This window comes from Aspergillus glaucus (genome assembly GCF_001890805.1).
Source record: "Aspergillus glaucus CBS 516.65 unplaced genomic scaffold ASPGLscaffold_19, whole genome shotgun sequence".
NCBI lineage: Eukaryota > Fungi > Ascomycota > Eurotiomycetes > Eurotiales > Aspergillaceae > Aspergillus > Aspergillus glaucus.
Window position 1 is genome coordinate 501,158 of NW_019170471.1, and position 27,945 is coordinate 529,102.

Here is a 27,945-nt window from a genome sequence, read left to right on the forward strand (position 1 = left end):
TCTTGCTTCACTGTCCACACTCGCGCGTCCTGGTTATGTATTTCGGCGACGACGAGCTCTAGCATTTTTAGAAGCGTTACTCGATTGTATCAGAGCAAATGAAAGAAATTTAGTGAATAGAATGCAGCATTAAGCATCCTTGTTCACTAAGGCATGGTCTTCAATGAAGTGTCGTGCTTGAAGACTCCTTGAGAGTTATGTTGGTGGGAGAAGAAAAATCTCCGCACAAGCGAATTTATAGGCTCATGCACGTGACCCATCGGCGCCGAACCTCCGATACAGCATTATCAACAAGTCGATACCCCACGATCAAGCAGAAGCATACAAGAAAAGAATGCCCTGATGGACCGCTTGATCCACTCAACCATCCGCCGCTCAACCCCCGGCGGCGCCTTTCGCCTCGCCCTCGACGGCGTCGGCCTCTTCTGCGCCTGCACCCTAATCTGGGAACATATGATCACCGTGCAGCTCAGCGAAGGCCCCTCAATGTACCCCACGTTCAGTCCTCGGGGTGACTATCTGCTTATTTCACGGTGGCACAGGCATGGACGCGGGATTGAAGTAGGCGATGTGGTGCGGTTCTACCATCCGTCGTTTTTGGGCGTCAATGGAGCTAAGAGGGTGCTTGGGATGCCGGGGGATTTCGTCTGTAAGGATCCGGCGTTTAGTACGGATGTTGGGGTGGATAGGGAGATGATTCAGGTGAGCATTGCTGGGTTCTTGTCTATAGTCCAGAGCTAATGTGTGAGTAGGTCCCCGAAGGTCATGTCTATCTCGGTGGTGATAATCTGCCCTGGTCGAGAGATTCGAGGAACTACGGCCCCGTTCCGTTGGGCCTTGTGAATGGAAAGATTATTGCGCGTGCCTGGCCTCTGTCGAAGATGCAATGGGTGCAGAACCCAATGCAACCGACTGAATTGTCTGATGAGTGATCAATGCTACAAACATACGGAGGATACCCTTGGGAGGAGTAAGGAGTTTTGTGGAATTCATTGTGCATATTCATACATCTTCATTGTACAATACAGATTTACGAACCATGTGATATAACATTTGATACTCAAAAAGGAAGAGGAAATCACCGCATCGTCGAAGGGTTTCTCCTCTTGTAAGGAAGAGGCTCGACCCTCTTGCGACGAAGCTCCATATCCGCTTCGGGGTATCCAATCTGCTTCATGACTTCCAGCGTGTTGTCGTCCCATTGGTTTCGGAACAGGTGCGCTCCGATCGGCTTCAGGTGATACCGGGTCTGCAGTGGTCGGAGGTTCATGTTGTGACGCTCTGCCTCCTTGGCCTTTATCGCGGCAAAATCCAACGGTTGCGAGTTGTTCTGTTCCAAAATGAAAAGAGACAAACGGTGGTAGGGACTGCCCTTCTGCGCAACTGGTGGTTCCCAAGGCAGGACAACCTGGGATTCAGTAGACAATTGGGAGAGATCGACCTTGGTCGAAGTGGCTGACAAGGGCACGTTGACGGCGAGGTAGTGCGTTCTGTAGTCAAAGCCGTCCTCCTCCACATTGGGCACATCCGGATCGACCACCACAATGGTCACCAATTTATTACCGCCCTCAAACATCTGCACATCAAGCTTCGGCGCGGTGGTGCTGGCCTTGGAGTCGACAAAGTCTCCTGGCTGGATCAGACCGCGGCCAAAGTATAGCTTGGCGTCCACCACCGGGTCACAGTGAGGGAGCACATCGGGAATCACCTTCATTTGAGTGATTCGTTGCACGAGGATTTTCCGTCGGTATTCTCTCCATTTCCGATCGGCCAGAAAACGGTAGATGGGCTTCGACATGTCACCTAACCAAGAAAGCAATTAGCATCCGTTACATCCAACTTCCGCCTAGCGTATATAGTGAATCTCACCCTGGCCATCTTCAAATTTCTTCTTGACAATTGGGTCATTAATGTCCGCCTGAATCTTCAGCTTGTCCAGATGCTCCTTCCAGGCCCCCAGCTTGGAGTTCTGCACCTGCTTCCCACCGGCTTGCTCAGGGTTGAGAGCCTCATATCTAGCAATCTTCTCCCTCGTCCGCTCAATATCCTTCAACTTCTCTATCCGGTCCGCCTGCAAGATATTCCGTGCCTCCTGGAAACATTGATAGGGCAGCTGCTCAAACGGGACATTGGGGGAGTTCTGCAATGCCGCTCGACGTCGACGAGAACCCACGGGAGCAAGGCCCTGTCTCATAAGCCGTCGCTCCAATCGAGGACTCGATACCAATTCCGGGTCAGGTGATTTATGGAATGGTTGGCTCTTGGTCTCGGCCTGAGCTTCTTCGCGGGCCACCGAGGTGGAGTGGAAGGCTCGTGCCGACTGCAAACCAGGAAGACCCCTCGTAGGGGTACTCCGCAGGCATTGAAGCAAGGGCTTCGACGCCCGCTCGCAATGAGCCATCGTAGCAGTAAAATAGGAGTGGAGGGGTTGTAATTCGAGGCGAGGGCGTGGCCGGAAGTGGTGTTTGGCGCACTCTGATCTCTGGCGGACGGAACTTTTTTCTGCCAAGCCCCAACATCCACCGCCCGACTTTTGCTCTGCGGTGATTATTGTCGCCCCGTCGCTAGACACGAAGAACAACGACATTATCTACACAAAATATTGGGACAATGCCGGGAAGCGAGGCTCTTCGCATGCTCCGGTGGCTCTCGCGGAGTCCTGGTGGATTTTTCGCCAGGCCCGAGGCGACAACGGTGCGCTCAATTGCTTTTTTCTCAGAATTGATGATTGAGTCCTAACGAGTGCAATGCTAGCAGATACGATGCCTTTCTACTTCCGTGTCGCGATCGACGGCCACTGAGACACAGGCTTCGACTGAATATCTTACCAGAGAGACCCCGATCGCCTCGAATCCCCTGTTGAACCCCGAGCCGGTCAAGGCCACCGCATACCATTTCCCCTCCATGGAACCCCTCCGTTTCGTCGAATACTCGAGAAACCATCTCCTGATGCCCCTCCGGAAAGATATCCTGCACCGAGCAGTCGTATACGAAGGTGACAAGACTCGGCAAGGTAGCGCGAACACCAAGTGGAGGGACGAAGTGCACGGAAGCCACCGAAAGTTGCAACCGCAAAAGGGAACAGGTCGGGCACGTGTTGGTAACAAACAGTCGCCTATCCGGAAGGGTGGTGGTGTTGCCTTTGGTCCTAAGCCCCGTGATTTCTCCTCTGAGCTGCCGCGGAAGATCTACGACCAGGCATGGCGGATAGCCCTCAGCTACCGGTACAAGCGGGGGCAGTTGGTTATCCTGGACAACGAGATTTCGATTCCCGAGGACGCAACACCGCATCTCATTACGGATATGTTCAAGGCCAACAACTGGGGCCGGGAGTTTGGCCGCTCTACGCTGATCACGGACCAGTTGGATGAGCGTCTATTCTCGACTGTTCGCGAGGTGGGACAGCACGCGAAGATCTTGGACCGTCCGGATGTCGATGTTAAGGATATTTTGGAGACTGGCCGATTGATTATCGAGAAGAAGGCACTGGACCGGCTGTTGGCGACGCATTCGAAGGATTTGAACAGCAAGCCCGCGCGGGCTTTGTATTGAACGAGGGGAATTGAATGATGTGACTTTGACGATATGGACCTTTTTGTGTTTTTAGTTCTTAGTATCTCTGCCATGTACAAATAGAAGCTCTACAGTTCAACAGGTTGTATCGATTGCCGTCAATCCCGCTTAACCGGCTCTTGGAACTATGGGATATTGTCGGGACATAACATATATCATGTAGAACACCACAATCAATAACTCTAGAAGCTCAATTGATCTATAGTTCATACCAATGTCTTTTTGTCTCTCTACATTCCATGCGTGGTAACGTTGTAGTTCGGCTGCTGTGACGCTGCCGGCGGGGGAAAATCATCACCGCGAAAAAAACTCCCGAGGTCTTTCGTCAAGCGGAGAAGAAGAACCAGCCTTTGCCTTTCGTTGACCCTCTGATCCCTCCCTCTCCTTCCTTTCTTTTCTTTTAGTTTGTTTCTCTCACATCTAGTCTTGATGTTACTTCGAAACAGTCTCTCCCGGTTCTCTACGCCGTCGAGCTGGATCTCGCGGGCTTCTCCATCCATTGCCATGCCTCTTCGCGCCAAAGTCACCAACCCAGCTTTCGGAGCTCCTGCCAAGGTACGTGTGGTTGGATTGTCTTTGAGTATTGCTCATTGTTATTCTGCTTGTTTCGGTATATGTTTATTTCCTTGGACAGTCGGGCTAACAGCTATAGATGTCGACTCTGGCAGAGCTCACCAAACCCCAAGGAGGGGACGAACCCGATGATGTCCTCTTCAATTCTCTCTACGGTGTCCGATTGATCGAATTGAACCGACCTGCAAAGTTTAACGCCTTGAACGGCTCGATGGCACGGAAGATTCTCCCCAGATTGAAGGTGGGCACCCCCGGGACTACAAAGGGCGTTGCTTGGGAAGAGACCGGTTGCTAAACAATGTGAATGGGTTTAGGAGTGGGAAAAATCCGAGTTGGCGAATGTGATCATGGTTTCCGGCGCTGGGGAGAAGGCTCTCTGCGCAGGAGGAGATGTTGCTGCTCTGGCTCTGCAGAATGAGCAGGGTATCGAGGGACAGAAGAAGTCGTCGGATTTCTTTGGGCTCGAATTCCGCCTGGACCACGCTATCGCAGGCTACGGGAAACCCTACATTTCCGTCATGGACGGCGTTACTATGGGAGGTGGTGTCGGTCTCAGTGTGCACGCTCCTTTCCGGATTGCGACAGAGCGGACATTGTTCGCCATGCCCGAGACCACCATTGGATATTTCCCAGACGTTGGAGGATCTTTCTTCCTGTCCCGTCTTGACGGTGAGGTTGGAACCTACCTGGCTCTGACTTCGGAGCGTCTTAAGGGTGTGCAGTCCTTGTACTCCGGTATTGCTACTCACTACATCCACTCGAGCGTTTTGGGCAACATGACGCAACGCCTGTCGGAATTGGTTTTCAAGGACTACTCCAACTTGCGGGAGCGATTGAACCTGGTCAACCAGACCATCTCCGAGTTCTCAACGGGTCTGCCCTCCGTGCAGGAGGAGCCTATCCTCCTGGCCGGAAACCTGCGGAATGCCATCGACCGCTGCTTCCGGTACAACAATGTGGAGGAGATCTTCCAGGCTCTTGAGAAAGAAACGGAGCAGAAGGAATGGGCGCAGAAGACCTTGGAGACCCTGTCCATCCGGTCTCCTACGTCTCTCAAGGTGGCACTGCGCGCACTGCGCTTGGGCAAGAAATGGACTATCGACGAGACCTTCCAGCGTGAGCATGGAATTGCGGCACATTTCATGAGACATCCAGACTTTGTGGAGGGCGTCAAGGCCCGACTCGTGTCCAAGCCGCCGCGCCAGGCATCGTGGCAGCCCGCGACTCTAAATGAAGTGACCAACGAGTATGTTGACTCGTTCTTCGAACTGCCCGAGGGCGAGTCTCGGATGGAACTATTTGGTGATGCCAACTTCGAGAAATACCCTCATGCCCAGTACGCTCTTCCGTCTGAACAGGAGATCGAGCGGTTTGTCCGGGATACATCGAAGGGCCGAAACGATACGGTCAACCAATTTGTCAGCAAATGGGGTCAGAAGGAAGGTGTGAAGGAGAAGGTCGCCGAGGTTCTCGCTCGTCGGACGGTCAGCGACGGAAAGGGAGGATTGAAGTGGGACTCAGAGAGAGTATAATCAAACCAATTGTCTCCAGTGTACTTTATTGAATGCATATATGATTTTCAATTTTTCTACATATATTTAGCGGAATCTTGCGTGTCATGAGAGCCTGTAGAACGACCTTGGTGGGACATCAGCCCACTTTGTGATAGCCGGCGATGGGCATCGGTAATTTCTCTGCCGATGAATCAAAACAACATCAATATCGACAGCCATACTCCAGATTTTTTCAAGTGATGTAGAAAGCTACAAAATGTCGCCTGAAGAACCTGAAGAATCGCCAATGGAGAGCTCAAGCATTGCAGAGCCATTACTGTCAGGCCCAGATTCAGAATCTCCCCGGTCATCTAAGCAGGTTTTGATCCGGCTCTACATCTCGCACTTCTTATCAACATGGAACTCGCGCATGTTTGAATTCGGAGCTGTGCTGTTTCTGGCTTCTATATTTCAAGGAACGCTGCTATATGCCTCTGTCTATGCGTTAGTTCGCTCGCTAGCTGCTGTGGTGTGCTCGTCCTGGTTGGGCTCGGTAGTGGATCGGGCGAACCGATTGAGAGCTGTTCGACAATCTATTGGTATTCTTCAATTGCCCAAATATGTATGAATGGTTTATGATACTAATATGAGTCTAGTTTGGCAAAGAGTGCCTGTTGCTGCATCATGTGCATGCTTTGTGGTCCTTTTGGGGACTGTGAAAACGCCCACTACTGTGTCTCATGGCTTGTTCGTTGGAGTCTCCTTGTTGGCCTGCGTGGAGAAATTGGCAGCTACGGCTAATACCGTATCTGTTGAGCGTGACTGGGTATGCTCTGGTAATCCATTACTCATGGCTTGCGCCGTTCTGACAGTCACAGGCCGTCGTGATATCAGATATTCTGGATGTGTCGAGACAAGGTACGACATGCCCCATTCAACTTGGCTGGATATAGCTGACTAGTCCAGATTTAAATGCATCTATGAGACGCATAGATCTCTTCTGCAAATTGCTGGCACCGGTGTTTATCTCACTTCTGGATGGCCTGTCGACGAAGGCTGCTATCTGGACCGTTTTTGGAATGAATGCCGTTAGCGTTGTGGTAGAATATGGTGCTATTGCGCAGGTAGTCACTCCCCAGTTTCATTATTGTATCTTAAATGACGTCTAGCAGGTATACAAAGCAGTCCCGGAACTGGCACGAAATGAGAACAATGAAACCACTCTGGAAGAAAGCGAATCCTCTACACGCAACATAGTCGACTACATCAAGCAATCCACAATCATCCCCTGGCGAGAATACACCTCTCATTCCGTATTCCTTGCCTCATTCTCCCTGAGCCTGCTCTATTTGACCGTGCTCTCGTTTGGCACAACTATGGTCACCTACTTGCTCCACACTGGCTTTAGTCCTCTCGAGGTTAGTGGCATGCGAATTGGCTCCGTGATTGCAGAGCTTTCCGGTACCTGGGCAGCGCCATTCATCATGGACCGAATCGGACCCATTCGATCCGGCTTGTGGTTTCTCAACTGGCAATCTTGTTGCTTGGCCGCTGCTGCCGCGGGTTATATCTTCCTCGATCCGAGTTCCCGGATGGTAGCAGTTAGTCTGATTGTTGGTGTTTCGTGGAGCCGGATTGGCCTTTGGGGCTTTGATCTTGCGGTTCAATTTTTGGTGCAGGAGGTAAGCACTTTCTTTCTTTTCCTTTCCAACTCTACAAGCTAACTGCCATAGGGCATCGATGAAAATTCCCGTGCCCGATTCTCCTCTACCGAGATGGCGCTGCAGAACGTTTTCGAGCTTCTGTCCTTTGCGACGACCATTATCTTCCCTCGACCGGAGCAGTTCAAGTACCCGGTGCTGATCAGTTACGGGGCTATTGTGCTGGCAGTCATTTGCTTTGCTGGATATGTTCGAAAGGAGCGAGGGCATCTGCTGCATTTGTCCAAGTTATGTTATGGGACTGATAAGATGGAGAGGTTGAACAATTCTTTGATTTCACGGCATAGCTAGATTGCATCTTGCGCTGTATTATTATTATTATTCATACTTGCGTCTGTCAGCCCTGTTCGGCCGAGTGGCGGCAAGTCCGGTAGGGCGGCCGGGTAAGCCGCCGTGATAGTAATCATTAAGTACATCGCCCATCTATATGCCATATAATATGCTTTCTGACGCGCTAAATACCCCGTACATCTTGTTATGCCACTATTCCCAGGGCCGCGAAGACCCCCAGGCTTGCTGGATACTGCCTAGTCTCCATCCCAACACTTGCAAGTGTATGACCTTTCAGCTGCTCTGGGCAGCTGGCTGCCTCGGGTCGGATACTGTGACCCGGTATGTAGCTGCTAGGGTTCGAAGCTGGCCTAGGAGACTTGTCTCAAGCATGAATCGTACTGCTTGTGGTGCTAGATCCGGCCGGGTAAGGTAGGCCCGGTAATCTAACTCTCTCCGTGAGCCCTGGGTCAGGTGGCGTGCTCGGGGGATCTTGCGCTGTATATATGCGGACCTTGTTCAAATATATTGTGAGAGTAGCCCAGCGATTGTTTCACGCTACATGACATTCACCAACAGCCTAGAGAACCTATATTCTCATTAATTATGATAGCACTTGTCTATTTATTCGCATGTGAAATCGCATATACTCGGGAGTATACAAAACACCTCCGATGCCGCCATTGCGGGGACTCGATTCACCAACTCCGAATCAGCAACACTCGATCGACCTCGACACAGCCATGTCTGCTCGTCACAGACACCCACAGATGAGCCTACGATGGAGGTAATTCCTGCAAGAACAGAAAAACTACACTCAAAGACAAAAGCTAACCAGCACAGCCCCCAAGAGCACGGGGAACAGGCCGCTCCGGCCCGCGCAGACGAACTGGCTGCTTGACCTGCAGATCACGAAAGGTCCGATGCGACGAGGCGAAACCACACTGCGCCAATTGCACTCGACTCCGGTTGGGATGTGTCTACGACCAATTCTTTTTCGGGGGGGCCATACCGCGACGGCGGAGTAGGACTGCTACCGTTTCGGAGAGCGAGAGTCCAGGGACTCCTGGGCCACCGTTAGTACCGGCAGCGGAGACACTAGCGATGGTGTCTGTCGGAGCGACGTCGAAAATTGAGACTCCAGGACGTCCGAATGTTAACTTTTTGGATACTGTATTGCGAGCGGACGAGCAGCGACAGCGGGAATTCGGGACAGGTGATAATGCTGGAGCGGGTCTGACGGGACCGTTTGATATGCTTGGTTTCATCGGGGAAATAACATCTGAACTGGGACAGAAGCAGTTGAATATCCTCAATGGAGTGTCAGACTTTATCAGTCCGACGTTGGCCAGTCCTCGCGAGCAACAGGCATCGATAAACGATGGGGTCCCGACAGAAGCCACAGACGGAATTCACTCAGAGACACCGGAGGTGGCAGTCTCAGAGAACGGAACTCAGGCAACATACGAGGAACAATTACTGATGCACTTTCTGGAAATCGAGTCGCTTCCAACGATCTTTGGTACGGTCAATATGGAATGGAAGTACGCGCGTCCAGCCTTGCTATCGCAATCGCTCGACTCCGGTCCGCTACTGAATGCCATGTATTGCTACGCAGATGTGCACAAGGCAATCATGGAGGGGAAACGATGGAGGTTGGCACCGACTTATCATCGGCGAGCCAGCCTGGGCATTCAAGAATGTATCCTGGGAGACGTGAACGAGTCAACGCTGAAAAGAGTATTTGCGGCAGTATTTCTGCTCATGCTGTCCGAGGTACGTTGCTCAATCTTATTTGACTCTACCTGTGTCTAAAACTCGTAGCTGCTTTCTTCCCCCGATTTGTGCCGTCCCGGGACCTCGTTTCTGCACTCTGCATATCTGCTGCTCCGACGATTCCGCAATCGAACAAAGACATGGACCGGACTGGCCCACCTGACAGTGTCGTGGGTTTCCTTGCTGGACGTCAAGGCATTAATTGCAGGTCGCGATGGCGATCCCCTTGTTGAATTGGGTCAACTTTCGGAGCCTGATATGAGTTGGCATGCAGATAATAGCAGCATGCACTCTGCACGAGAAAAGGAACCCGACGATTACAAGGATTTACTTACTAGACCGGGCTATCTCATTTATGATGCTATCGCGGGTCCCGTATTCCGATTCTACGTCCAAGCACAGCAAGTCATCCGGCGCATAATCTACATCGACCTTCACCACCGTAGTCGCGGGACACTGAATGACGAATTCGAAGTCCTGCAGATCGCACACAAGGTCGGTGCAGACCTCGAGACTCTCTGGAACCGCCGGCCACGGGTGTTGGACGTATATGACAAACCGGAAGAACTCTTCGACACACTGAGCCCATCTGTCGCCATCGAACTTTGTCGGAGTTTCCGGCAGTATGTAGCCAACTTCCTTGCCAGCTTCATCTACCTGCATCGAGTTGCGTTTGCTATCTATCCCCGAACAGACCGAGTGCATGGCGCAGTGGACCAAATCATCCAACTAGCCAGAGTCGAGACTGCGCAACAAGACCAAGCAAACTTGGTGCCAATGAGCTTCATCTGGCCATTATTTGTGGCTGGTCTAGAAGGGTCATTAGAGCAGCGAAGGTGGATTGTACAGGAGATGCGACGGATGGCCGAAAACGCGGCCGCACCGCAGCAGAGACATCCTAATGCGACGCAGGCGTTGATGTTGCTGGAGGAAATGACACGACGACAGGATGAATCTCGGACGGGGGCGGACTCGCGATGCGTAAGACGGGAATTGTTTGCTGATTCTTTCGTGATGATATAATACCCTATACAAATTCTACATAACGATGCCAATGCCATTGTTGAGTACAATAATTAACCTTGGTCTTACTTAGCATTGTCGCTGTACACGGACTTGGCGCAAACCCTGATTATGCCTGGGTCTGGCAACCGAAGAACAACCCGCCGGGATGCCCTGGGTATCCGAAGGAGCATTTCAACTGGTTAAAGGAATTGCTGCCAGAAAAGTTTTCCGGCGTCCGAATACCTTGTCGGGTTATGACTTTCAACTACAACTCGGGATGGTTCATGGACGCTCCGCAAAGTAGACTATCCAACATCTCCGACAGGTTGTTGGACAGTCTGACATACAAACGCAAAGAAAAACCGCACAATCAATTACCTCTGGTTTTTATTGGTCATAGCTTTGGAGGCAACCTCATAGAGCAGGCTTGTGCCAGTCTCACCGTTTGATGTTGCCCAGACTAACCGCCAACCTTCGATAGGCCATTGTTTCCGCCTCTCAGTGCGGTTCGAGAAATGCTGAAATTGCTGATTCGACCATTGGCGTCGTCTTTTTTGGTACACCTCACCGCAGCTGTGCCGCCGCACGTTGGGGCCTTCTAGCTGCGTCGTTTTTACCGCCGTCATGGGACTCCAACACGAGCGTCTTAAAGAACCTCGAAAAATCCTCTGAATCTTTGACAGTTCGCCTGAAACTTTTTTCCAGCTAGCTCTTCACTCATTCGATCCGGTCATCTGCTGCTTTGAGGGGTATACAACGGACTTCACGTCGAGAACAAAGGTGCCCTTTCACGACTTGGTGCGTTTCAACTGATCCGCTTTGTTTCCAGCACCTCCTGACCAATGTCTAGGTAGTAAACGAAAAGAGCGCTTGCATCGACGGTCATCACAGTATTTGCCTCCCGAAAGATCATTTCAAGATGAACAAATTCTACGGACCGGATGATATGTCGTTCAAACTCGTGTACTCTGAGATCGAGAAATTGGCTCAAAACGCTGAAAAGATTCTTGGGCGCCGCCGGTCTCCAAAACCTATCCCGATGGATCCAAGTGCTGTGTGCAATGACAAATTGCGACAATGCACCGTGCAGATGGATGTAAGACCCCCCAGTGCCATCCTGCGAGAAATGCAGGCATAGAAGGGAAAACGTGTGAAGGATACCTGTCATTGGATCTTGGAGCGAAGCGAGTTCTCCGCTTGGGCAGCCGCGAAGGACTCCCAACTCTTTCGCATTATCGGCTCTCCGGGTATAGGAAAGACATGCATGTCTACCTTTCTCGTCGAGGCACTCACGACAAAGATCGAGAAATCGGACGACGCTATGCTTGCATACTTTTTCTTCGACGACAAAACCGAAGACCGGAAGACACCAGCCGCTATGCTCCGAAGCATCATCTGGCAGTTGCTACTGCAGAAAGAGGAGCTTTTTCAGCACATCGAGCTGTACTTTGACAAAACAATAACCTTGCTTCCAACAAGCCCTTTGAGGACTTCTGGATACTCTGGGAAATCCTTATCAATATGCTCCAAGGTAAGAGAACTGGCGAAATATTTATCCTTATCGATGCTGTGGACGAGTGCGAACAATCTACGCGCGAGAATTTACTCATTCGGCTAAGGGGGCTCTTTGATGAAGATTTAACGCAGGGAGTGAAGTTCTTGGTTACCTACCGACCAGGAGTAGATGACATTGAGTACGAGCTTTGTGACATTGGTACCCACTTGGTGTTGGAGGAGTCGAACGAAGTCAATATCGATCTGTCTCGCTACATCGGCGTGAAGACAGATGATCTAGCACGGAGGAGGAAATACAGTGACGGCCTAAAAAACGAAGTGAAAAATGCTCTAGGTAATCAAGCCAGAGGCACCTTTCTCTGGGTATCCCTCATGCTTAGCGAGCTGCGATACGTACCCAACCATCACGTCTCGAACAAACTCAAAGACCTTCCGAAGGGGCTCGACCAAACATATGCCATGATTTTGAACAGAATAAGCGAGACGGAGGATGCTCAATTTCTCTTATTCACTCCGCTCGCTGCCAAGCGCCTCCTGAAGAGAAAGGAAATAGTAGCTGCATATGTATTGAACAAATACGGCACCCTAATGGCACCCTAATGGAGGCCCAAAGCCCTCATGACTACCGCGACATATGCTCATCATGCAGCCCCCTCGCCTATATTGCCAGAAAAGATATCGTTGATGGCACTGTTTTCTATGCTTCCAGCGATGAGAACTACGAGGACGATGTGGCAGTCAGCTTTTGCCACCAATCAGTCAAAGATTTTCTGCTGCAAATTTATTGTTGTTCCAATATTGCATGGGCCCACACCTCTCTAGACAATGCGAATCTTCACATGCTTGAGATGTGCTGGCGTTTTCTGATCGCGGTTGAGTCGACCGATGGCAGGTGGACTCTCCACCGCAAGAACGATACCCTGGTTAGAGAATACAAAGTACACCTGGAACCTTACTACCGGAAATACCCATTTTTCAGATACGCGTCCAACACATGGGAGGATCATGCAGCAGCAAGCTATCCTGCCTTGATGCAAGATTTCAAAATCGATCTTGCGAAATCACCGGCCTTACGTGATGCTTGGCTTTTCCGGACGGCCATGGAAGGGCAACTTGAGGTGTTAGAATATCCAACGTACCAACATGGAGCCGACCCCACACCGGTGTTTGAAGGCAGCTACGCAGCAATACACGGGGCTGCTTGGTGTGGACATATGGAAGTTGTTCGATTTCTGCTGGGGACAGGTCTAATTGATGTCAACTCGAAAGATGAAAACAACATGACAGCACTGCCATGGGCTGTTTTGGGTGATCATCAGGAGGTTGTTCAGTTGCTGCTCGAAACAGCTCAGGTTGATGTCAATTCCACGGATGACCTTGGTAGCACCCCACTGTCATATGCTGCTACGCACGGTCATAAGGAAATCGCTCGATTGCTATTGGGTGCGAGTCAGATCAATGTCGACTCGGAAGATTTCATGGGCATGACACCGCTAAGATGGGCTGCTAAGGAGGGCCATAAAGAGATCGTCTGGTCGTTGCTGGAGACAGGCCAGGCTGACGTCAAAACGAAGAGCGAAGAGAACGGGTGGTGCTACACGGCATTGGAATGGGCTATTGAGAACAACGACGAGGAAGTCGCTCAGCTCGTGCTTGACCTAGGTCAGGTCGAGAATGGTCATAGACTCGATGCCCTGTCGTTTGCCGCTTTACGTGGCAATAAGAAGATGGTCCTGCTGCTGCTGGATACTGAGCAGTTTGATGTCAACTCGCAGTGTGAAAATGGTGGGGCACCACTGAGATACGCTGCTGAAGAAAAGGATGAGGAGATCGTTCAGTTGTTGTTGAGCATGGGTCGGCTTGACCTGAATTGGAACGATAAAAATGGCCGTACAGGAAACGTTCAACTACTGCTGAAAACAGGTCGAGTCGATATCAACTCGAAAGATGAAGACGGTTGTACACCGCTAGATTTGGCTACTAAAAATCGCCACAAAGAGATCACTCAGCTGCTATATGCACTATGAAAGATTCCATTCGACAAAGCCGAGATAGGAATAAGTCAACTTATCTGAACGAAGTCCTTGAAACTTTTTTTTTTTTTTTTTTTTTTTTGAATTTCTGCTAACACACGGGGCTTGGTATAAGCAGAATCTCTATGCCAGGGATGCAACGCCGTGAAACTCCTGGCATGAATATGATTGAAGTGAGGGTCATGAATACTGGGTGTATGGTTGACGCTGAGAGGTTACAATGTGATTTGTTTTCTTCTGTTTGTTTTTTGGGTTTACGTCAAGTAATGTCATTTTACGTTCTATTAATGTGCGAGCAATCAATTCAGTTATCGGTTGAATAGTCCAAGTTGCGTATACTGTACAAGTATCTATGACCGTAGAGGAGTTGGTTCATCTCGATCTGATCCCTTAAACCTATCGTCGTCCTCACCCAACGGAATATACGACGGTCCCTCAAATAGCGCCGTAATCTCCTCCAACGTCTTTCCCTTGGTCTCCATGAGAAAGGCAAAAACGAACCCGGCAAACAGCAGATCCAGTATGCCAAAGAGCAGGAACGTGGCCCATCCGATACCTGCCATGATGTAGGGCGTAGTAGAGGACCAAAGAAAATTGAAGAGCCATTGGGAGGCGACACCGAAAGCGACGCCCGGCTCACGGATGCGGGTGGGGAAGATCTCCGATATGCAGGGCCAGGGGAGCGGACCCCAGGAGAGGTTAAACGCGATGATGTTGAGGTAAATCAGAAGAACCGTTATGAGTCCTGCTGTCGGTATACCACCGTCATCTTCTGTTGATGACGGCGAAAGCGGTTCAGGTGGCGGATTCGCCTTGACCACAAACGCAGTGATAACCATACAAACGGACATAACCACCGCTCCGTAAATAAGACACGGCCTACGTCCGAACCTCTCTGAGACAAAGACCACAAACACGAAACAAGCAATAACTTTCACCCCGCCAAACACGCCGGTTAGTAGGAGATTCTTGTCTCCGGGTCCGACGAGCATGGCAAAGAACTGCGGGCCGAAATAGGCAAGAGCCGTGGCACCGGTGGACTGTTGGGCTAGGAAGATGGTGAATCCCAGAAACAGGCGGCGGAGGTTTGGTTTGTGAGTGATGAGTTCTGAAAGGTGGAAGTCAGCACGGGTCTGCACTTCGGATTCGACACCGGTTTTGATTGTATTGAATTCGGCGTGGACTTCGTCTGTACTTCCACCACGGATCCAGGCTAGGCTAATCCAAGCTTGCTCCTCCAGAGCTTTATTATGCTGGTGGTTGTTGGCGCTGCGAAATAGGAGCCAGCGGACGCTTTCGTGGACGGTTAGCATTCCCACGCCCATCAAGGCCCCAGGGACGAGCTGCAGAGCCATGGGAATCTGCCATTGTTTCGAGGAGAAGGGCGGCAGCAACTTGACGACAGCATAGTCCACCCAGTACGAGATTAATATTCCAATGGTAAAGGTGAATTGGTAGCAGCTCCCGAGTCGAGCCCGGATTTCCTTGGGACTCATCTCGCCCAGGTAAATGGGGATAATCGTCGCAGAACCCCCAATTCCCAGACCACAGATCGTTCGCCCAAGATAAAACGTCATCAAAGACCCCGATCGGATAGTTTCAAGGACAACGCCTGCACAGAAAACCCCCGAGCACAACATCATGGCTAACCGTCGTCCGCGGCGGTTTGTCAACGGCCACACAGCAAAGCAGCCGACCAAGGCACCGGCTTGTTGGATACCCACAGCTATAGAGCTGACGCGAGTTTTGTCGTCGTTTGTGAAGTTGAAATCATTTTGGAAGGAGTCAAATGTAAGGACGCCGCCTTTTCAGGGTTTAATGGTTCATATGGTCAGTTTCGTTTGATCTGACCATATGATAAAGAGAACACACCAATAACCCCAGAGTCATATCCAAACAAGGCCCCACCGCAGCAGAGCACAGCAGTCAGCCAGTATATCCGAAAAGCAGCCTTTCGAGCAACAGCATGGTCACTACTAGTATTACTAGTTACAGCAAAAGTAGTATCAGGAGTTGGACCCCCTGGATCACCAGGATCCAATTGAGGGACTTGACGATAGGAAGATGGGGTTGATCCAGACATTCCAATGGCACATGACAGGTGACAGAAGCTTCTCCCCTTTTGGACAAGTTGAAGCTATCCATTTTAATCCACCAACCCCTGGCCGCGTCGCTGAAACGATTATGTCAGCGATGATGACGTAGCCGATAGCCGAGCTGAGCAAGCCGTGGAGAGGATCACGCCATGGTAATAAGACGAAGATATGAATACTATAACATGGATAGAGAGGAATTAGATGCACGGAGTATGGGGTAGAAGAAGAAGGGGTGAGCCAAGGCAAGGTGTAGTGAAACCCGGAGTTTGTTTACTGGCGGAAGGTCAGCAGCCTATGTACATAGTACAGTAACCCCAGAATGAATCTATCAAACATTCAAAGAATTTACAGAGTAGTTTATGTCTGGTTTATCATGATCTGCTTTCTTCGTAGAGTTTACCCCGGACAATGTAACCACGTGAGTACACTGCAAGCCCTAAGAGTCGACGGTACGGAGAGACTCTCAGTGTAACCAATCTATTCTCATTATATTCGAGTAGCTACATACTCTCGTCATATGTTATGGCTAGAAATTTTCTGTTCACATGGCTAAGAGTGGAAATGGTGGCACGAATACTCGTAAGTACTACGCAGTTCATATACCCAATAGAGAATCCTAGCCGACAACCGACGGCCGAGTACTGTGAATGCTATATAGATCATGAACATCTCCTCATTCACATCAGTTTCATTCCATCGTCTACAAAGTGCTAGCCCAGATTAAACATGCCACGTCCTAACTTCCTCATCGTCGTCGCGGACGACTTGGGCTTCTCTGACATCGGCTGCTTTGGCAGTGAGATCCGTACGCCCAATATCGACCGTCTTGCCAATGATGGCGTCCGCTTTAGCGACTTCCATGCTGCTGCTGCTTGCTCGTGAGTACTCCACTGTATGGACATATGGACACATACTAAGAGGATAGACCAACCCGTGCCATGATCATGACCGGCACAGACCACCATATCGCTGGCCTGGGCAACCTAGTCGAATGGACAAACATCTCAGGTCAAAATGGCCCCAAAGGCTCGCAGATGAGCACTGCTCCTCAGCGGGGTATGCCAGGCTACGAAGGCTATCTAAACGAGCGTGTTGCTGCTCTACCCGAGCTCCTGCGCGACGCTGGCTACCACACCCTCATGTCTGGGAAGTGGCATCTGGGTCTTACCCCAGAGCGATCGCCGCATAAGCGGGGGTTTGACCGGTCACTGGCGCACTTGCCGGCTTGCTCGAATCATTATGCGTATGAGCCGCAGTTGCAGGGGAATGATGAAACGCCCACGTTCCTGGAGGCGAGCTATATCGCCCTGCATACGGAGGATGATCATTATGTGAAGAAGTTACCGGAAGGGTGGTACTCGACAGATGGATATGGAGATAAAATGGTGGACTATCTGAAGGATTGGAATGAAAGCAAGAAAGACAAAAAGGACGAGGACCGTCCGTTCTTTGCCTACCTTCCCTTCACAGCACCACATTGGCCCCTCCAGGCTCCTCGGGGGTACATCGACCACTACCGCGGTGTCTACGACGAAGGCCCAGATGCCCTCCGCCAGCGTCGTCTGCAGCGTCTCAAGGAGCTAGGCATGATCCGTGAGGACGTCGAGGCGCATCCCGTTGTCGCTGAAGAAGTCAAGGAATGGAGCGACTACACGCCCGAAGAACAGAAGCTCTCGTGTACGGCCATGGAGGTCTACGCGGGGATGGTCGAGAGCATCGATGCCAACGTCGGCAAGGTCGTCGACTACCTCTCCTCCATCGACGAACTGGACAACACCTTCGTCTGCTTTATGTCTGATAACGGCGCTGAGGGCGCTGCCTACGAGGCCTATCCGCTTGTCCAGAGCGGCGTCCTTCCGCATCTGCAGAAATATTATGACAACTCACTCGAGAACCTTGGAAACTACAACTCGTTCATCTGGTACGGTCCGCGCTGGGCACAGGCTGCCACTGCACCATCCCGATTATACAAAGCCTACACTACCGAAGGTGGTGTGCGGGTACCGTTTGTAGCGCGATTCCCAGGCAGCGTCAAATCGTTCCACGCCCGCAACCACAGCATTACTGACCAATTCGCCACGGTCATGGATCTCGCTCCCTCCATTCTCGACATGGCGGGCGTCTCTCATCCTGCCCCAACCTACCAGGACCGGGAGATCGTTCCCATGCGCGGCAAGAGCTTCTATCCCTGGGCGCGGGGAGATGCAGCCCGCATCCACGAGAAGGACTTCATCCAAGGCTGGGAGACGTGTGGTCGGGCAGCGCTGCGCTTTGGTGACTGGAAGATTGTCTATATCCCCAAACCTAAGGGTCCGGAGCGGTGGCAATTGTATAATCTTGCGAATGATCCGGGAGAGATTCACGATTTGGCCGAGAAGCAGCCCGAGCGGTTGCAGCAATTGTTGAAGTTGTGGGATCAGTATGTTCTTGAGACTGGTGTGATTCCTTTGAATCCGGATCTAGGAGAATTTCTCGAGGCAACTGAAGCACAGATGCCCGAGAATGCGTGGATGGAGTATGATTATTGGAAGAAGGGGGCTCGAGATGAGCCAGAGAAGTTTATGCGCAAGCCAGCTAGGTTGCAGCGGACTGTGAAGCAGTTTTAAGCGAGGTTAATTACATCTCGCATATAGGCTTGTACAGGCGAATTCAACGAAATCGATGATGGGCAATGACTGAATCTCCCGAATGAACATATCGTAGCTACTCTGTAGACTTGGCAAAATATATTCTGGGTTGTAAATCGTCTGACACCCGTATTGGGAGAATATTCCTTGGTTCGTTCTACGTACTGTCGCCACTTATTCCGACATCAAGGGATATATTCTCAGGGGTATTAGGCCATCAAAAAAGGTGAACGTCGAATACTTACAATTTAATCGTTTGTTTGCCCTGCGTTGTATAAAGTGACGACATCACCATCTGCCCAGCTCGGAATACTACTCTTTTTGAGAGAGCAATCAAACCTCTCTTATTATATTTACACATTATCCATATTATATTTTATCTCTGAATATATGCAATAATCCCACCTCACGATGAGCATGGCGTCCACTACGGGCAGACAGCATAGCGCCTTAAGGGCCGCCACCGCCGACGACGGCACGGCTTGGGTTCGCGGTCACGAGGGGCCCATTGTGCAGCCATCTTCCTACCTCCGCCCTCGAGGTCTGTCGCATCCAATGGCTTTCGCAACAGCAGGGGCCCTGTCTGAGAGGGCGATTGACCGAGAAGAGCGTCAAGGCTTGGTATGTGTTTTTGTTGTTGTTGTCGCACTGGTTTCTTCCGACTTCCCCGCGCGGAGTTTTAGAGAGGGAGGGGACGAAGAGAAGGGAGACGAAGCAGCAGGAGTGACACTGGGATTATCTTTGCCGATTTCCTGCTATAAGACTTTGATTCTTCAGGATCTCTGCTAATACTGGTCTTCTTATCTAGCGTGCCATTCGCAATTTCCTCAAAGTCCGCAACAGTTACGATGTCCTGCCGCTCAGTTTCCGTCTCATTATTTTCGATACCTCGTTATCCGTCAAGGAGAGCTTGAATGTCTTGATCCAGAATGGCACGTATTTGTCCTCTTCGCTGCAGTTGTGATGGGAGCTTCGAGATGATAAAAAGGGATTGAGGGGCTGACGGTACACCCATCGTGGATGCTACAGGCATCGTATCGGCGCCGTTATGGGATTCCAAAACCTCGACGTTCGCCGGACTGTTGACGACTTCTGACTATATCAATGTTATCCAATATTATTTCCAGAACCCAGCCGATCTGGACCAGATCGACGGGTTTCGACTAGACCATCTCAGAGGTACGCATCACCGCAAGTCTCATCGCAGTCTGTCCCAAAAGACAGAGAAACTGATCGCTTCTTTCTACTGTTGCAGATGTAGAAAAAGCACTTGGTGTTGCTCCCCCGGAAACCATCTCCATCGACCCCGAGCGTCCCCTCTACGAAGCATGTCGGCGCATGCTCGAATCGCGAGCCCGCAGAATCCCTCTGGTTACGAACGACAGTCAGACGGACCGGTCGCATGTCCTGAGCGTTGTCACCCAGTATCGTATTCTAAAGTTCGTTGCGGTCAACGTCAATGATACCCAGAAGCTGCGGAAGCCCCTCCAGGAATTACTACTGGGCACCTATGATGACATTGCGACTGCGTCGATGGATACCCCGGTCATAGATGTTATTCACATTCTGGTGAAAAAGAGCATATCCAGCGTGCCGATCTTGAACTCCGAAGGTATGAGCAGTCATCATCTTTCCCAGGGCCAGTTACTAAGGGAATCCAGGCGTTGTGTACAATGTTTTCGAGGCAGTTGATGTGATCTCCTTGATTAAAGGTGGCGTCTATGATGATCTAAGTTTGACCGTTGGTGAGGCTTTGAAAAAGCGTTCCCCGGTACGTTTCCATCCTTTTCCTTGATAGTGTCATTCGCTGACTTGATCATTTCCAGGACTTCCCGGGCATCTACACCTGCTCACTTACAGATGGGCTAGACACCATCTTTGATACGATCCGCAAGTCTCGTGTGCACCGTTTGGTCGTGGTGGATGAACATTTCCGGCTCAAGGGTGTCCTCACGTTGAGTGACATTCTGCATTACATCCTTCTTGAGGGCGAAACCGATGAAACAACGTGATTATGATTTTCTGCTTTTCTAAGCCGTTATATCTCGTGTATGACACCTATTGCATGGAACAGGCGTTTTGTGTTATTCGGCTGCGAGTTTCAGCAGAGATCTGATGAGTAGCAGTCGGAATGCGATTTATTTTTATTTTTATTTTTTTCTTTTACTCGAAATGAGTAGATGGATATGGCTATTCGCAGTGTTTGGGATTAGTTACGCTTTCATGCGAACTGAATAGCATGAGCATACGTATAGCAATAGAAAGTTGCACACTTATTTCATGTCAAAGAATCTTACTTCCTACAAATGTCATCCGCGTCTTCCAGACAAGTCTGATGTATGTACTTTTTTTTTTCTGTATAGGGCTGAGTCATGTAACAACTACACTATCCTTTGACATTGAAAACCAGTCTGCCAATTTTCTTTTCCATATTCATTTTTCCCAGCAGGATAATTAGCTATGTTGAAGGTTCTTGATTTACAGAGTAACGGCGTACAGGGAAAGAGCGAGCCGGCTCATCCCTTCCGCTTACCTAGACCTACACCTCGACTCATCGATGCGGCAGCTTCATTCGAACCTACAATTTTCATTGACCCTCAATCAAAGCGTCGTGTTTACCCATTTAGAGCTCGTTACCCATTTAAAGCTGGCAATGGGGTTCTTCAATCCTTTCTCCTACTGGACCTCGACCACGAACAATGACGACTCTACCAACACCCACAGTCCTGACAAAGATGAGGTGGATCGAACTTCGTGGACGTTTATACAAGAAAACGGAATCGAGATTGTTGCTCAGAAGACGACCCCAGCGCCTACGACGGAAGCAGCCTTCAAGGACTTGATCTACGCCGATAAACCCGATGCCCCAGAAGCCAATCTCTCCTTGGATCGCCAAGTGGGACAGTCCGGGTATATCGAGCAGGATCCTCAGAGGAACTCGAAGCTGTCATGGAAAGGGTCAATAAGGTTGAGTGGGATCAAGACGCTTCTTCGCCCGCGCAGGCATCGCCATTCTGACTTGAGTGAATCGGACAAATTTGAGTCTACTATTGAACAACCGGTGCAACGTCATAGTCACCTGGGCGTCTTTACCCATCTTCCAGATACTACTGAGAATCAGCATGTCGATACTAAGGAGTCACCCACGCCCACGCAAGAGCTCAACAGCGAGCTTGCGATCCCCGAGCAACGAAAAGCCAGCGACAAAACCGTCGGAACCACGGAGTCATTCGAATCAGAGAGAACGACTTCAACTGTCTGCCGTCACCCGTCAAAATGCCCGGCGGTCCAGGCCATCCTCGAGAATAGGGGCTATGTCTACGAGGAACCGTTTGGTGATTTCCAGCAAGCATCCGGATCCAGCAACCTGTCCACCGATGTGGCAAGGAGCGTCAACACAGACTCCAGGAGGCCATCGATTTCGGAATACGGAGACGATAATCTTTGGGCGGACCATGGGCTTCGCTGCAGCAAACGTCGAGCCGGTAACCTACCACGAAGGAGTTCCATTTTCAGAGACATCTCGAACATATCGAATGAAAGCACTTGGTCTGCCCATATCGATCAACAGAAGACCGTCAAAGCGTTCAATGATATGGCTGGCCAATTGTGCTTGCGTCCTGTGGCGTTTGGCGAGGAAGCTAATGCAGGTAAAGGTAAGTCCTTTTTTGAAAGTTCTTTTTGTTCGAATGACATCTGATACGGCACTTCTAGGCAGGAAACCTGATGTCAGCGGTGCAGATAAGCTACATAAACGAGATAAGATACTTGGTCGAATACGAAGCATGCGGTCCAATATCCAAATGAGGCCTCAGTCCGTACCACCGGAGACGGAGCAGCGCAGGGTGCGCCGAATGAAGACTTTCGCCAATCTGTCGTCTCGTTCCGATCCGTTCTTCGTGCTGAAGGGCAAGTCGCTCGAGACACTCGCACGATTGGGAGGTTACAGCTATCTCAAGCCCCAGGCAGACTTTGCTCCTGCAGTACTCAAGCTCCCTGTATGTTTTGCGGCGACCGCGACATATCTGCAAATCTACGGTAGGCGATTCTGCCCACCATTCGCCGAATCAGTTTCACTAACCAAGAGGCACCCCACGAAAGGCCACAGGGTAGAGAACCTCTTTTTCGACCCCGGCGACATGAAGACCGCATCCCGCATATATGAGCACTTTGCACACCAGGTCTTATCAGCAGAGCGAGAAGAAGACAAGATCCAGATGACCATGCGCAGTAACCAGATGCCCGTGGATATAATCGAGCCATTGCAGCGAGATACAACCCCTGAACAGTCACCGTCGTATATTCTCAGTGTGGCCTGGGTCTTCAAGGCCTTGCTAGCGGGTATTCCCGATGGAATTCTAGGATCCAAGGAGCTCTATCAGGTTCTGGTGGACATTTCGTACGGACGTCAACCGTACATATTCAGCAGGCGGAAATCAAAGGACCAATCAAAAGCACAGGCAGAGCCAGAAGTGGATCGGCAGTCCAAATCGGAGACAGAATCACAATCGAAACAGCAGCCAGTATCGCCGTCAGAGCCGCAAGTCAAATCACAGAAGCGACCGGATGATTGCTTGGAGGGGTTGACGCCATGGGAACACACTCAGACCAAAGCAATCGCGCTGGCGATCCTGTCATTGACGAGCAAAATGCATCTTGAACTCATCTGTGCGGTGTTTGGATTGTGCGAGGTACTTCTCCACGAGGTGCAGCGACACGTTGAGGATCAGTGGGTGCGTAACATTCCGAGAAAACAGCAACTACGACCCAGCTGGGCGGCGGGTCTTCTGGATGTGGATCGGTTAAGTCGGACGTTGGGACCTTTGCTGGCCAACCGGACGTCGGATGGGGAGGAAGGACTCTGTCCCGAATACCGAATGGTGCCCAGTGCGTTACAGGAGGAGCGGGTGGTGAGGATGCTGTTGGAGCATTGGCGCGGCGTGAGTCGGCAGTTGCGGTGGTGGGAACACTGCGGATGTCCGCCGGAGCGGGTGATATTGCCGCCAGAAGAAGAGGAGCAGAGCATGGATCAGGACGAACAACAAGAGATGCAAATCGAAGGAGGGGGAGATGGTCTGGAAAAAGAATACGTTGGCGTCTGATTGGTCGATGGGTGTACGGAAAGTCGAGACGATGTTCGGTGCGATCATGATGAAATCAGTGTCTGGTGTTTTGCATTGTGACTGGATACCTTGTGGAGGGATGATATTCTCCGTTGTGTGATTGTGTGTATGTGTGCTTACAGCTGTCTGGAATCCGCGGCAGAGCCGTTGAGGGTTATGCTTCCATGTTCCGCACGCTAGGCACGGTACGATTGGTTGACGGGGCGGGAAGGAATCAGGAAGAATTGACTAGATAAGTACCGTGCATAGAGAATTCTCACTACAGTTACTTTTCGGAGCTAGGATGTGTAAACCTCGTCTATGATAATCCCTGTTCCATATCTAGTCTAAGATAGAGAAAGCGACGAGCCCACCACAGGTGGATCAGGCCCTACGAGAGGCAGGGAATTAAGTCCCGGGTGGATATACAGTGATTGTCTGGGCCGCAAGCGTAGAGCAACCGTGGAACCCGAGCAGAGCTTCTGAATCGCCGGCAAAAAAATCCGAGTGAGAATCGACGATGACGAAACCAGAAGGGATTAGTCAGGGTTTCAGGAGATTCACCTTGTTTTGTTCTCCGATATCGATAATGTAGAATACCGTGAAGGTGTGTGTATTTGTGGTATACTGGGTAAGTGTAGTGAGAGGAGAGCGTTGACCGAAAGAGGCAGAGCGGGACTTCGCTTGAATGACAGGGAGACTTCCATGGTTCTATACACCTGGAACTCGTCCCCGCCTGTACATGATGTCAACACTTTTGTACCTACTGGTCTCGACCCCTAAGAAGATTATTTGAGATTGAACATCCGGCCAATTACCGGGCACAACTGGACAATCAATATTGTAAAAGCTGGATTTCCTGTTCTATAACCTCATTTGTTATTTATCGCTATCTGTGTGGACGAGACACGTCAGTAGCCCTGTATATATACACTATCTTTTATATATATACATATGCTGCTCCGTGGTTGCTACCAGGCTCCCATGGTTACCGCCCTGCTACTGCCTATTCCATCGCTCTTGCCTTAAACCTAAGGGAACAATAACTTCTTCGCTTCCTCTGATTTTCCATGTCCGGTTCCCCTCCTCTTTTCTTTTCTTCCGCTGTCAACGGCCCGTCGTGACAGTTCCACCGTTGGTTACATCTATAAGCGTGCTCTCTTCCTTCATCCAAACGCTGCTTTAGATACCAATCCTTCACTCATTTCTCTTCTCTTCGTCCCCGTTCTTTCCTCCTTCGCCATAAGTCATGTCGCTCAACATGCTAGACCAATCCAACTACGCTCGACATGGTCTGCCTATGCCAGAAGGCGTCAGCCCCGGCCTCTCCTCCGCCTTGCAGGGTGATTTCTTGGGCTTGTCTCTCCCCGAAGAAGAAAATCATTGGGGTCTCAGTCCCATCTCACCGTGGAATGGCAAGCACGAGCAGGCCTTCACCAACCCCAATTTGGAGAGGGATTTCAAGAACTCTCGTGTTCGCAATGGCCAACCTACTCCTCCTCCATATGATGACACCCATACGTCCCAAGAATTCTATCCGCCTTTGCCTCAGTATCATCTTGGGGCTTCTCCCCCGACATTCCTTGACCACGGTCATCGTCGAAGCTACAGCGAGCACTCGGGCTATGAGGACGATCAGTCTTACGCCGGTAGTAGCAGCAACAGCAACAAACGACGTAGGACCTCCAGATCGTCTGCCATTGACTTTGACGACTCTCACCCGGACCGTGCCAAACGCGAGAAATTCCTCGAACGGAACCGTTTGGCTGCGAGCAAGTGTCGCCAGAAGAAGAAGGAACACACTCAGCAGCTTGAAACCCGCTACAAAGAGCAGTCTGACAAGAAGGAGTCACTTGTGTCGGAGATTGCTCGTTTGCGTCATGAGATTCTAGGTCTCAAGAACGAAGTGCTGCGGCATGCTCAGTGTGGAGATGAACCCATCAAGCTCCATTTGGCTCAGATGGTCAAGAGGATCACCTACAACGACACCAGCACGACGGCGGCCGAGTTGTCTGATGCAGCGGATGCCGTGTCGACCTCGGAGGAGCCGTCTACTCCAACAGTCCAGCAGCAACCTCAGCAGAGCCAGCAGCAGGGTGTCATGTCCTTTGGTTTTGACGATGCTTTGCAGCCTGCGGTCTTGGAGCAGCAGATGCGTCGAGATTCCGAAGCATCTCTGGTTTCGCACCCGTTTTCTTCTTCGGAGGACAACTTTGACGACTTGATCAATGTCTGATGCGTTGAATTTTGCTTTACGTGATACGAACTTTTCTTTGATCTCGATTGAACAAAAAGGGTGGTTAATTTTGTTATTTTTAGCAAGGCGCGGGTGGATTTTGTATCTCTTATGATTGTTTCTGGGTTCTTTAGCGAGGGTTGAGGCGTCTGGAGTTTGGGAACGGAGGCTTGTTTTTAGTCTTATACCGCCATGAGTGATGGAATGAACGATCACGTTGCTTGATTGCTGGGTTAACCATACATAGTATGAATTGAATGACCAACCCTGGTTACCCGATGGTTTTATGTCGAGTCTCCACAGTATATCCAGATAGCTGGCATATTACCCTATATGCACTCTGCGAGACTCTTTTGAGTGTTTACCCAACTCTTATATATTGACCAAACGGCCCGTCAGTTGTTCAAACATAGATCAATCGGGTCAAATGGAGAATGAGGTATCATATTCAAAGTAAATGCCGACGTATGCACAAAAAGAAAGACCTAATTCCCGAAATTTGCTCCCAAACAATGCTATTAATGCCGATTATAACGGTGGACAGCTCGCAACGAAATCAAACAGGGGTCATATGCAGTAGAGAAAATGTTACAGGTTGGAATCACGACGTCAGACAAAGAGATTACGATCAAGATTTCTCACCCTGGGTCTGCGACAGACTGGGCTGAGGACCGCCCCTGAGATAATTCTCATACTCTCCGATCCGCTTGCCTCCTTCAATCCAGCGTTCATAGTAACCGTTTCGTCGCGATTCAGCCAACTTAATCAATGCTGGCCAGTAGGTTGAGTGGTCGTACTGGAACTCCACGTCGCCTCCCATAGCTTTCATTAAGTGGTCGGCAGGCACATGTTGACGGAGATCCTCGTTGAATTTCATCTTCTCCTTGGTGACTGGGTCAATCCATCTGGAGATTGCCTTGAAGAACCACGAGAGCCAGTATGGCACTAAAACGGGTTAGCAGTCCGCTGGCCAATGGAACGAAACAGTGATCACTCACTGTTAATGACTAAGGCCCGGCCCAATCTCTCCGGATAGTGGTTTTGAAGGATTTGCAGTGTCTGATATGCCTGGGTAGGCGATGCATTCTGGTCCGACGACGCCTGGTTGAAATCGACCACCAAAGCCAAAGTCTCCTGGTCCGGTACCATGAGGTCAATCACCCTCTCCAACATGAAGACGAGATGCTGAATCTGTCGATCGCTCTTCTCTGTGTTCTGCTTCGAGGGACAGAGATAGTGACAAGGGCGTCCATTGACGTCGTAGCCCAGGATAATTTGCTTCCCAGTTTCATTCTCAATGGCGATATAGTCAGATGTCAGCTTTTCCAAGCCATATTCCCGACGCCATGTAAGGGTGTTCTGTAGCCGAGCAACTGCCTCGTCCACCTTTTGCTTGTCCTTCTTCTTTTTATCGTCCCACTTGACGGCACGCAGATACCGGATCAGACACTCGCGAGTCAACCACATGCGCTCGTCGTCGGTGATTGGCGCCGTAGGAGCATTTTTCTTAGAAGTGGTCGGGATTGTTGTCCACTTCGAGACTTCCTCCAAGACTTGGTTGTACAACCCCTGTTGTTGTTCCGTGAGCGGTTCCGGCGCAGGTATGTGTGCTGTGTTGAGAGGCTTCGGGAATGGCTTCTGGATTAAGCCATCAACGGCCGACGATGGGAGGTTCAATTCCGACTCCTCTTTGGGTTGCGCTTCCGCTGTAGGAGCTGCGGTGGCAGCTATGTTCTGGTTCTCCGAGCTGGGAACCGGCGCACTGACGGGATCTGACGGTTCTGCGGACATGGTGAGATCTCACAACGGGGGATAATGCAGGATGTCTGTCAATGGTGTATGTAAGGAGTAACAAAGATTATTTTTGCAGCCGACACCCCTGTAAATAGGAGAAATTGTTTGCTGATCTGCCTAAAATCAGCCTC

General features: G+C 50.5%; 15 protein-coding genes across 15 annotated transcripts; 12 read left to right on the forward strand and 3 right to left on the reverse strand.

The window, feature by feature from the left end:
- Positions 1-342: 342 nt before the first annotated feature.
- On the forward strand, positions 343-932 carry ASPGLDRAFT_132801 (putative mitochondrial inner membrane protease subunit 1; the record flags this gene model as incomplete). The annotated part of the gene is made up of 2 exons (XM_022541150.1): positions 343-702; positions 753-932. The coding sequence occupies 2 exons, from the start codon at positions 343-345 to the stop codon at positions 930-932; spliced, it is 540 nt and encodes a 179-aa protein (XP_022398147.1).
- Positions 933-1,078: 146 nt separating this feature from the next.
- Positions 1,079-2,401, reverse strand: ASPGLDRAFT_132412 (mitochondrial 54S ribosomal protein mL38; the record flags this gene model as incomplete). Its single annotated transcript, XM_022541118.1, has 2 exons — positions 1,079-1,803; positions 1,870-2,401. The coding sequence occupies 2 exons, from the start codon at positions 2,399-2,401 to the stop codon at positions 1,079-1,081; spliced, it is 1,257 nt and encodes a 418-aa protein (XP_022398148.1).
- A 209-nt stretch (positions 2,402-2,610) lies between these two features.
- Positions 2,611-3,552, forward strand: ASPGLDRAFT_132855 (mitochondrial 54S ribosomal protein uL4m; the record flags this gene model as incomplete). The annotated part of the gene is made up of 2 exons (XM_022541158.1): positions 2,611-2,694; positions 2,758-3,552. 2 exons carry the CDS (start codon positions 2,611-2,613, stop codon positions 3,550-3,552), a joined length of 879 nt encoding a protein of 292 aa, XP_022398149.1.
- A 450-nt stretch (positions 3,553-4,002) lies between these two features.
- ASPGLDRAFT_132749 (mitochondrial 37S ribosomal protein mS47) lies at positions 4,003-5,678 on the forward strand (the record flags this gene model as incomplete). The annotated part of the gene is made up of 3 exons (XM_022541145.1): positions 4,003-4,128; positions 4,226-4,387; positions 4,461-5,678. 3 exons carry the CDS (start codon positions 4,003-4,005, stop codon positions 5,676-5,678), a joined length of 1,506 nt encoding a protein of 501 aa, XP_022398150.1.
- A 268-nt stretch (positions 5,679-5,946) lies between these two features.
- Positions 5,947-7,651, forward strand: ASPGLDRAFT_132820 (putative iron-regulated transporter; the record flags this gene model as incomplete). The annotated part of the gene is made up of 6 exons (XM_022541152.1): positions 5,947-6,238; positions 6,296-6,465; positions 6,518-6,557; positions 6,606-6,763; positions 6,809-7,321; positions 7,373-7,651. The coding sequence occupies 6 exons, from the start codon at positions 5,947-5,949 to the stop codon at positions 7,649-7,651; spliced, it is 1,452 nt and encodes a 483-aa protein (XP_022398151.1).
- Positions 7,652-8,501: 850 nt separating this feature from the next.
- On the forward strand, positions 8,502-10,574 carry ASPGLDRAFT_50512 (uncharacterized protein). Its single transcript, XM_022547322.1, has 2 exons — positions 8,502-9,406; positions 9,455-10,574. Exons 1-2 carry the CDS (start codon positions 8,735-8,737, stop codon positions 10,427-10,429), a joined length of 1,647 nt encoding a protein of 548 aa, XP_022398152.1. The 5' UTR covers positions 8,502-8,734; the 3' UTR covers positions 10,430-10,574.
- Positions 10,575-11,115: 541 nt separating this feature from the next.
- ASPGLDRAFT_60358 (uncharacterized protein) lies at positions 11,116-11,507 on the forward strand (the record flags this gene model as incomplete). Its single annotated transcript, XM_022548431.1, has 2 exons — positions 11,116-11,209; positions 11,262-11,507. A coding segment is annotated over exon 2 (177 nt), but the record flags the coding sequence as incomplete, so codon positions are not given.
- A 249-nt stretch (positions 11,508-11,756) lies between these two features.
- On the forward strand, positions 11,757-12,765 carry ASPGLDRAFT_675651 (uncharacterized protein). The gene has a single exon (XM_022549151.1). The coding sequence runs from the start codon at positions 11,933-11,935 to the stop codon at positions 12,524-12,526; it is 594 nt and encodes a 197-aa protein (XP_022398154.1). The 5' UTR covers positions 11,757-11,932; the 3' UTR covers positions 12,527-12,765.
- Positions 12,766-13,140: 375 nt separating this feature from the next.
- ASPGLDRAFT_50514 (ankyrin repeat domain-containing protein) lies at positions 13,141-13,960 on the forward strand. Its single transcript, XM_022547323.1, has one exon. It carries the CDS (start codon positions 13,207-13,209, stop codon positions 13,951-13,953), a length of 747 nt encoding a protein of 248 aa, XP_022398155.1. The 5' UTR covers positions 13,141-13,206; the 3' UTR covers positions 13,954-13,960.
- Positions 13,961-14,251: 291 nt separating this feature from the next.
- On the reverse strand, positions 14,252-15,485 carry ASPGLDRAFT_50515 (uncharacterized protein). Its single transcript, XM_022547324.1, has one exon. It carries the CDS (start codon positions 15,453-15,455, stop codon positions 14,310-14,312), a length of 1,146 nt encoding a protein of 381 aa, XP_022398156.1. The 5' UTR covers positions 15,456-15,485; the 3' UTR covers positions 14,252-14,309.
- Positions 15,486-16,781: 1,296 nt separating this feature from the next.
- ASPGLDRAFT_84488 (arylsulfatase) lies at positions 16,782-18,725 on the forward strand (the record flags this gene model as incomplete). Its single annotated transcript, XM_022550279.1, has 2 exons — positions 16,782-16,933; positions 16,981-18,725. The coding sequence occupies 2 exons, from the start codon at positions 16,782-16,784 to the stop codon at positions 18,659-18,661; spliced, it is 1,833 nt and encodes a 610-aa protein (XP_022398157.1). The 3' UTR covers positions 18,662-18,725.
- Positions 18,726-18,878: 153 nt separating this feature from the next.
- On the forward strand, positions 18,879-21,038 carry snf4 (AMP-activated serine/threonine-protein kinase regulatory subunit SNF4). Its single transcript, XM_022547325.1, has 6 exons — positions 18,879-19,303; positions 19,491-19,614; positions 19,712-19,861; positions 19,938-20,294; positions 20,344-20,453; positions 20,509-21,038. The coding sequence occupies exons 1-6, from the start codon at positions 19,094-19,096 to the stop codon at positions 20,692-20,694; spliced, it is 1,137 nt and encodes a 378-aa protein (XP_022398158.1). The 5' UTR covers positions 18,879-19,093; the 3' UTR covers positions 20,695-21,038.
- A 1,546-nt stretch (positions 21,039-22,584) lies between these two features.
- Positions 22,585-23,649, forward strand: ASPGLDRAFT_105053 (uncharacterized protein; the record flags this gene model as incomplete). Its single annotated transcript, XM_022539480.1, has 3 exons — positions 22,585-22,720; positions 22,784-23,154; positions 23,242-23,649. Coding segments are annotated over 3 exons (915 nt in total), but the record flags the coding sequence as incomplete, so codon positions are not given.
- A 1,068-nt stretch (positions 23,650-24,717) lies between these two features.
- On the forward strand, positions 24,718-26,327 carry atfB (bZIP transcription factor atfB). The gene has a single exon (XM_022547326.1). It carries the CDS (start codon positions 25,034-25,036, stop codon positions 26,018-26,020), a length of 987 nt encoding a protein of 328 aa, XP_022398160.1. The 5' UTR covers positions 24,718-25,033; the 3' UTR covers positions 26,021-26,327.
- Positions 26,328-26,447: 120 nt separating this feature from the next.
- On the reverse strand, positions 26,448-27,920 carry ASPGLDRAFT_50523 (CRAL/TRIO domain protein). Its single transcript, XM_022547327.1, has 2 exons — positions 27,019-27,920; positions 26,448-26,965 (listed from the first exon to the last, which is right to left on the reverse strand). The coding sequence occupies exons 1-2, from the start codon at positions 27,809-27,811 to the stop codon at positions 26,649-26,651; spliced, it is 1,110 nt and encodes a 369-aa protein (XP_022398161.1). The 5' UTR covers positions 27,812-27,920; the 3' UTR covers positions 26,448-26,648.
- Positions 27,921-27,945: the final 25 nt, after the last annotated feature.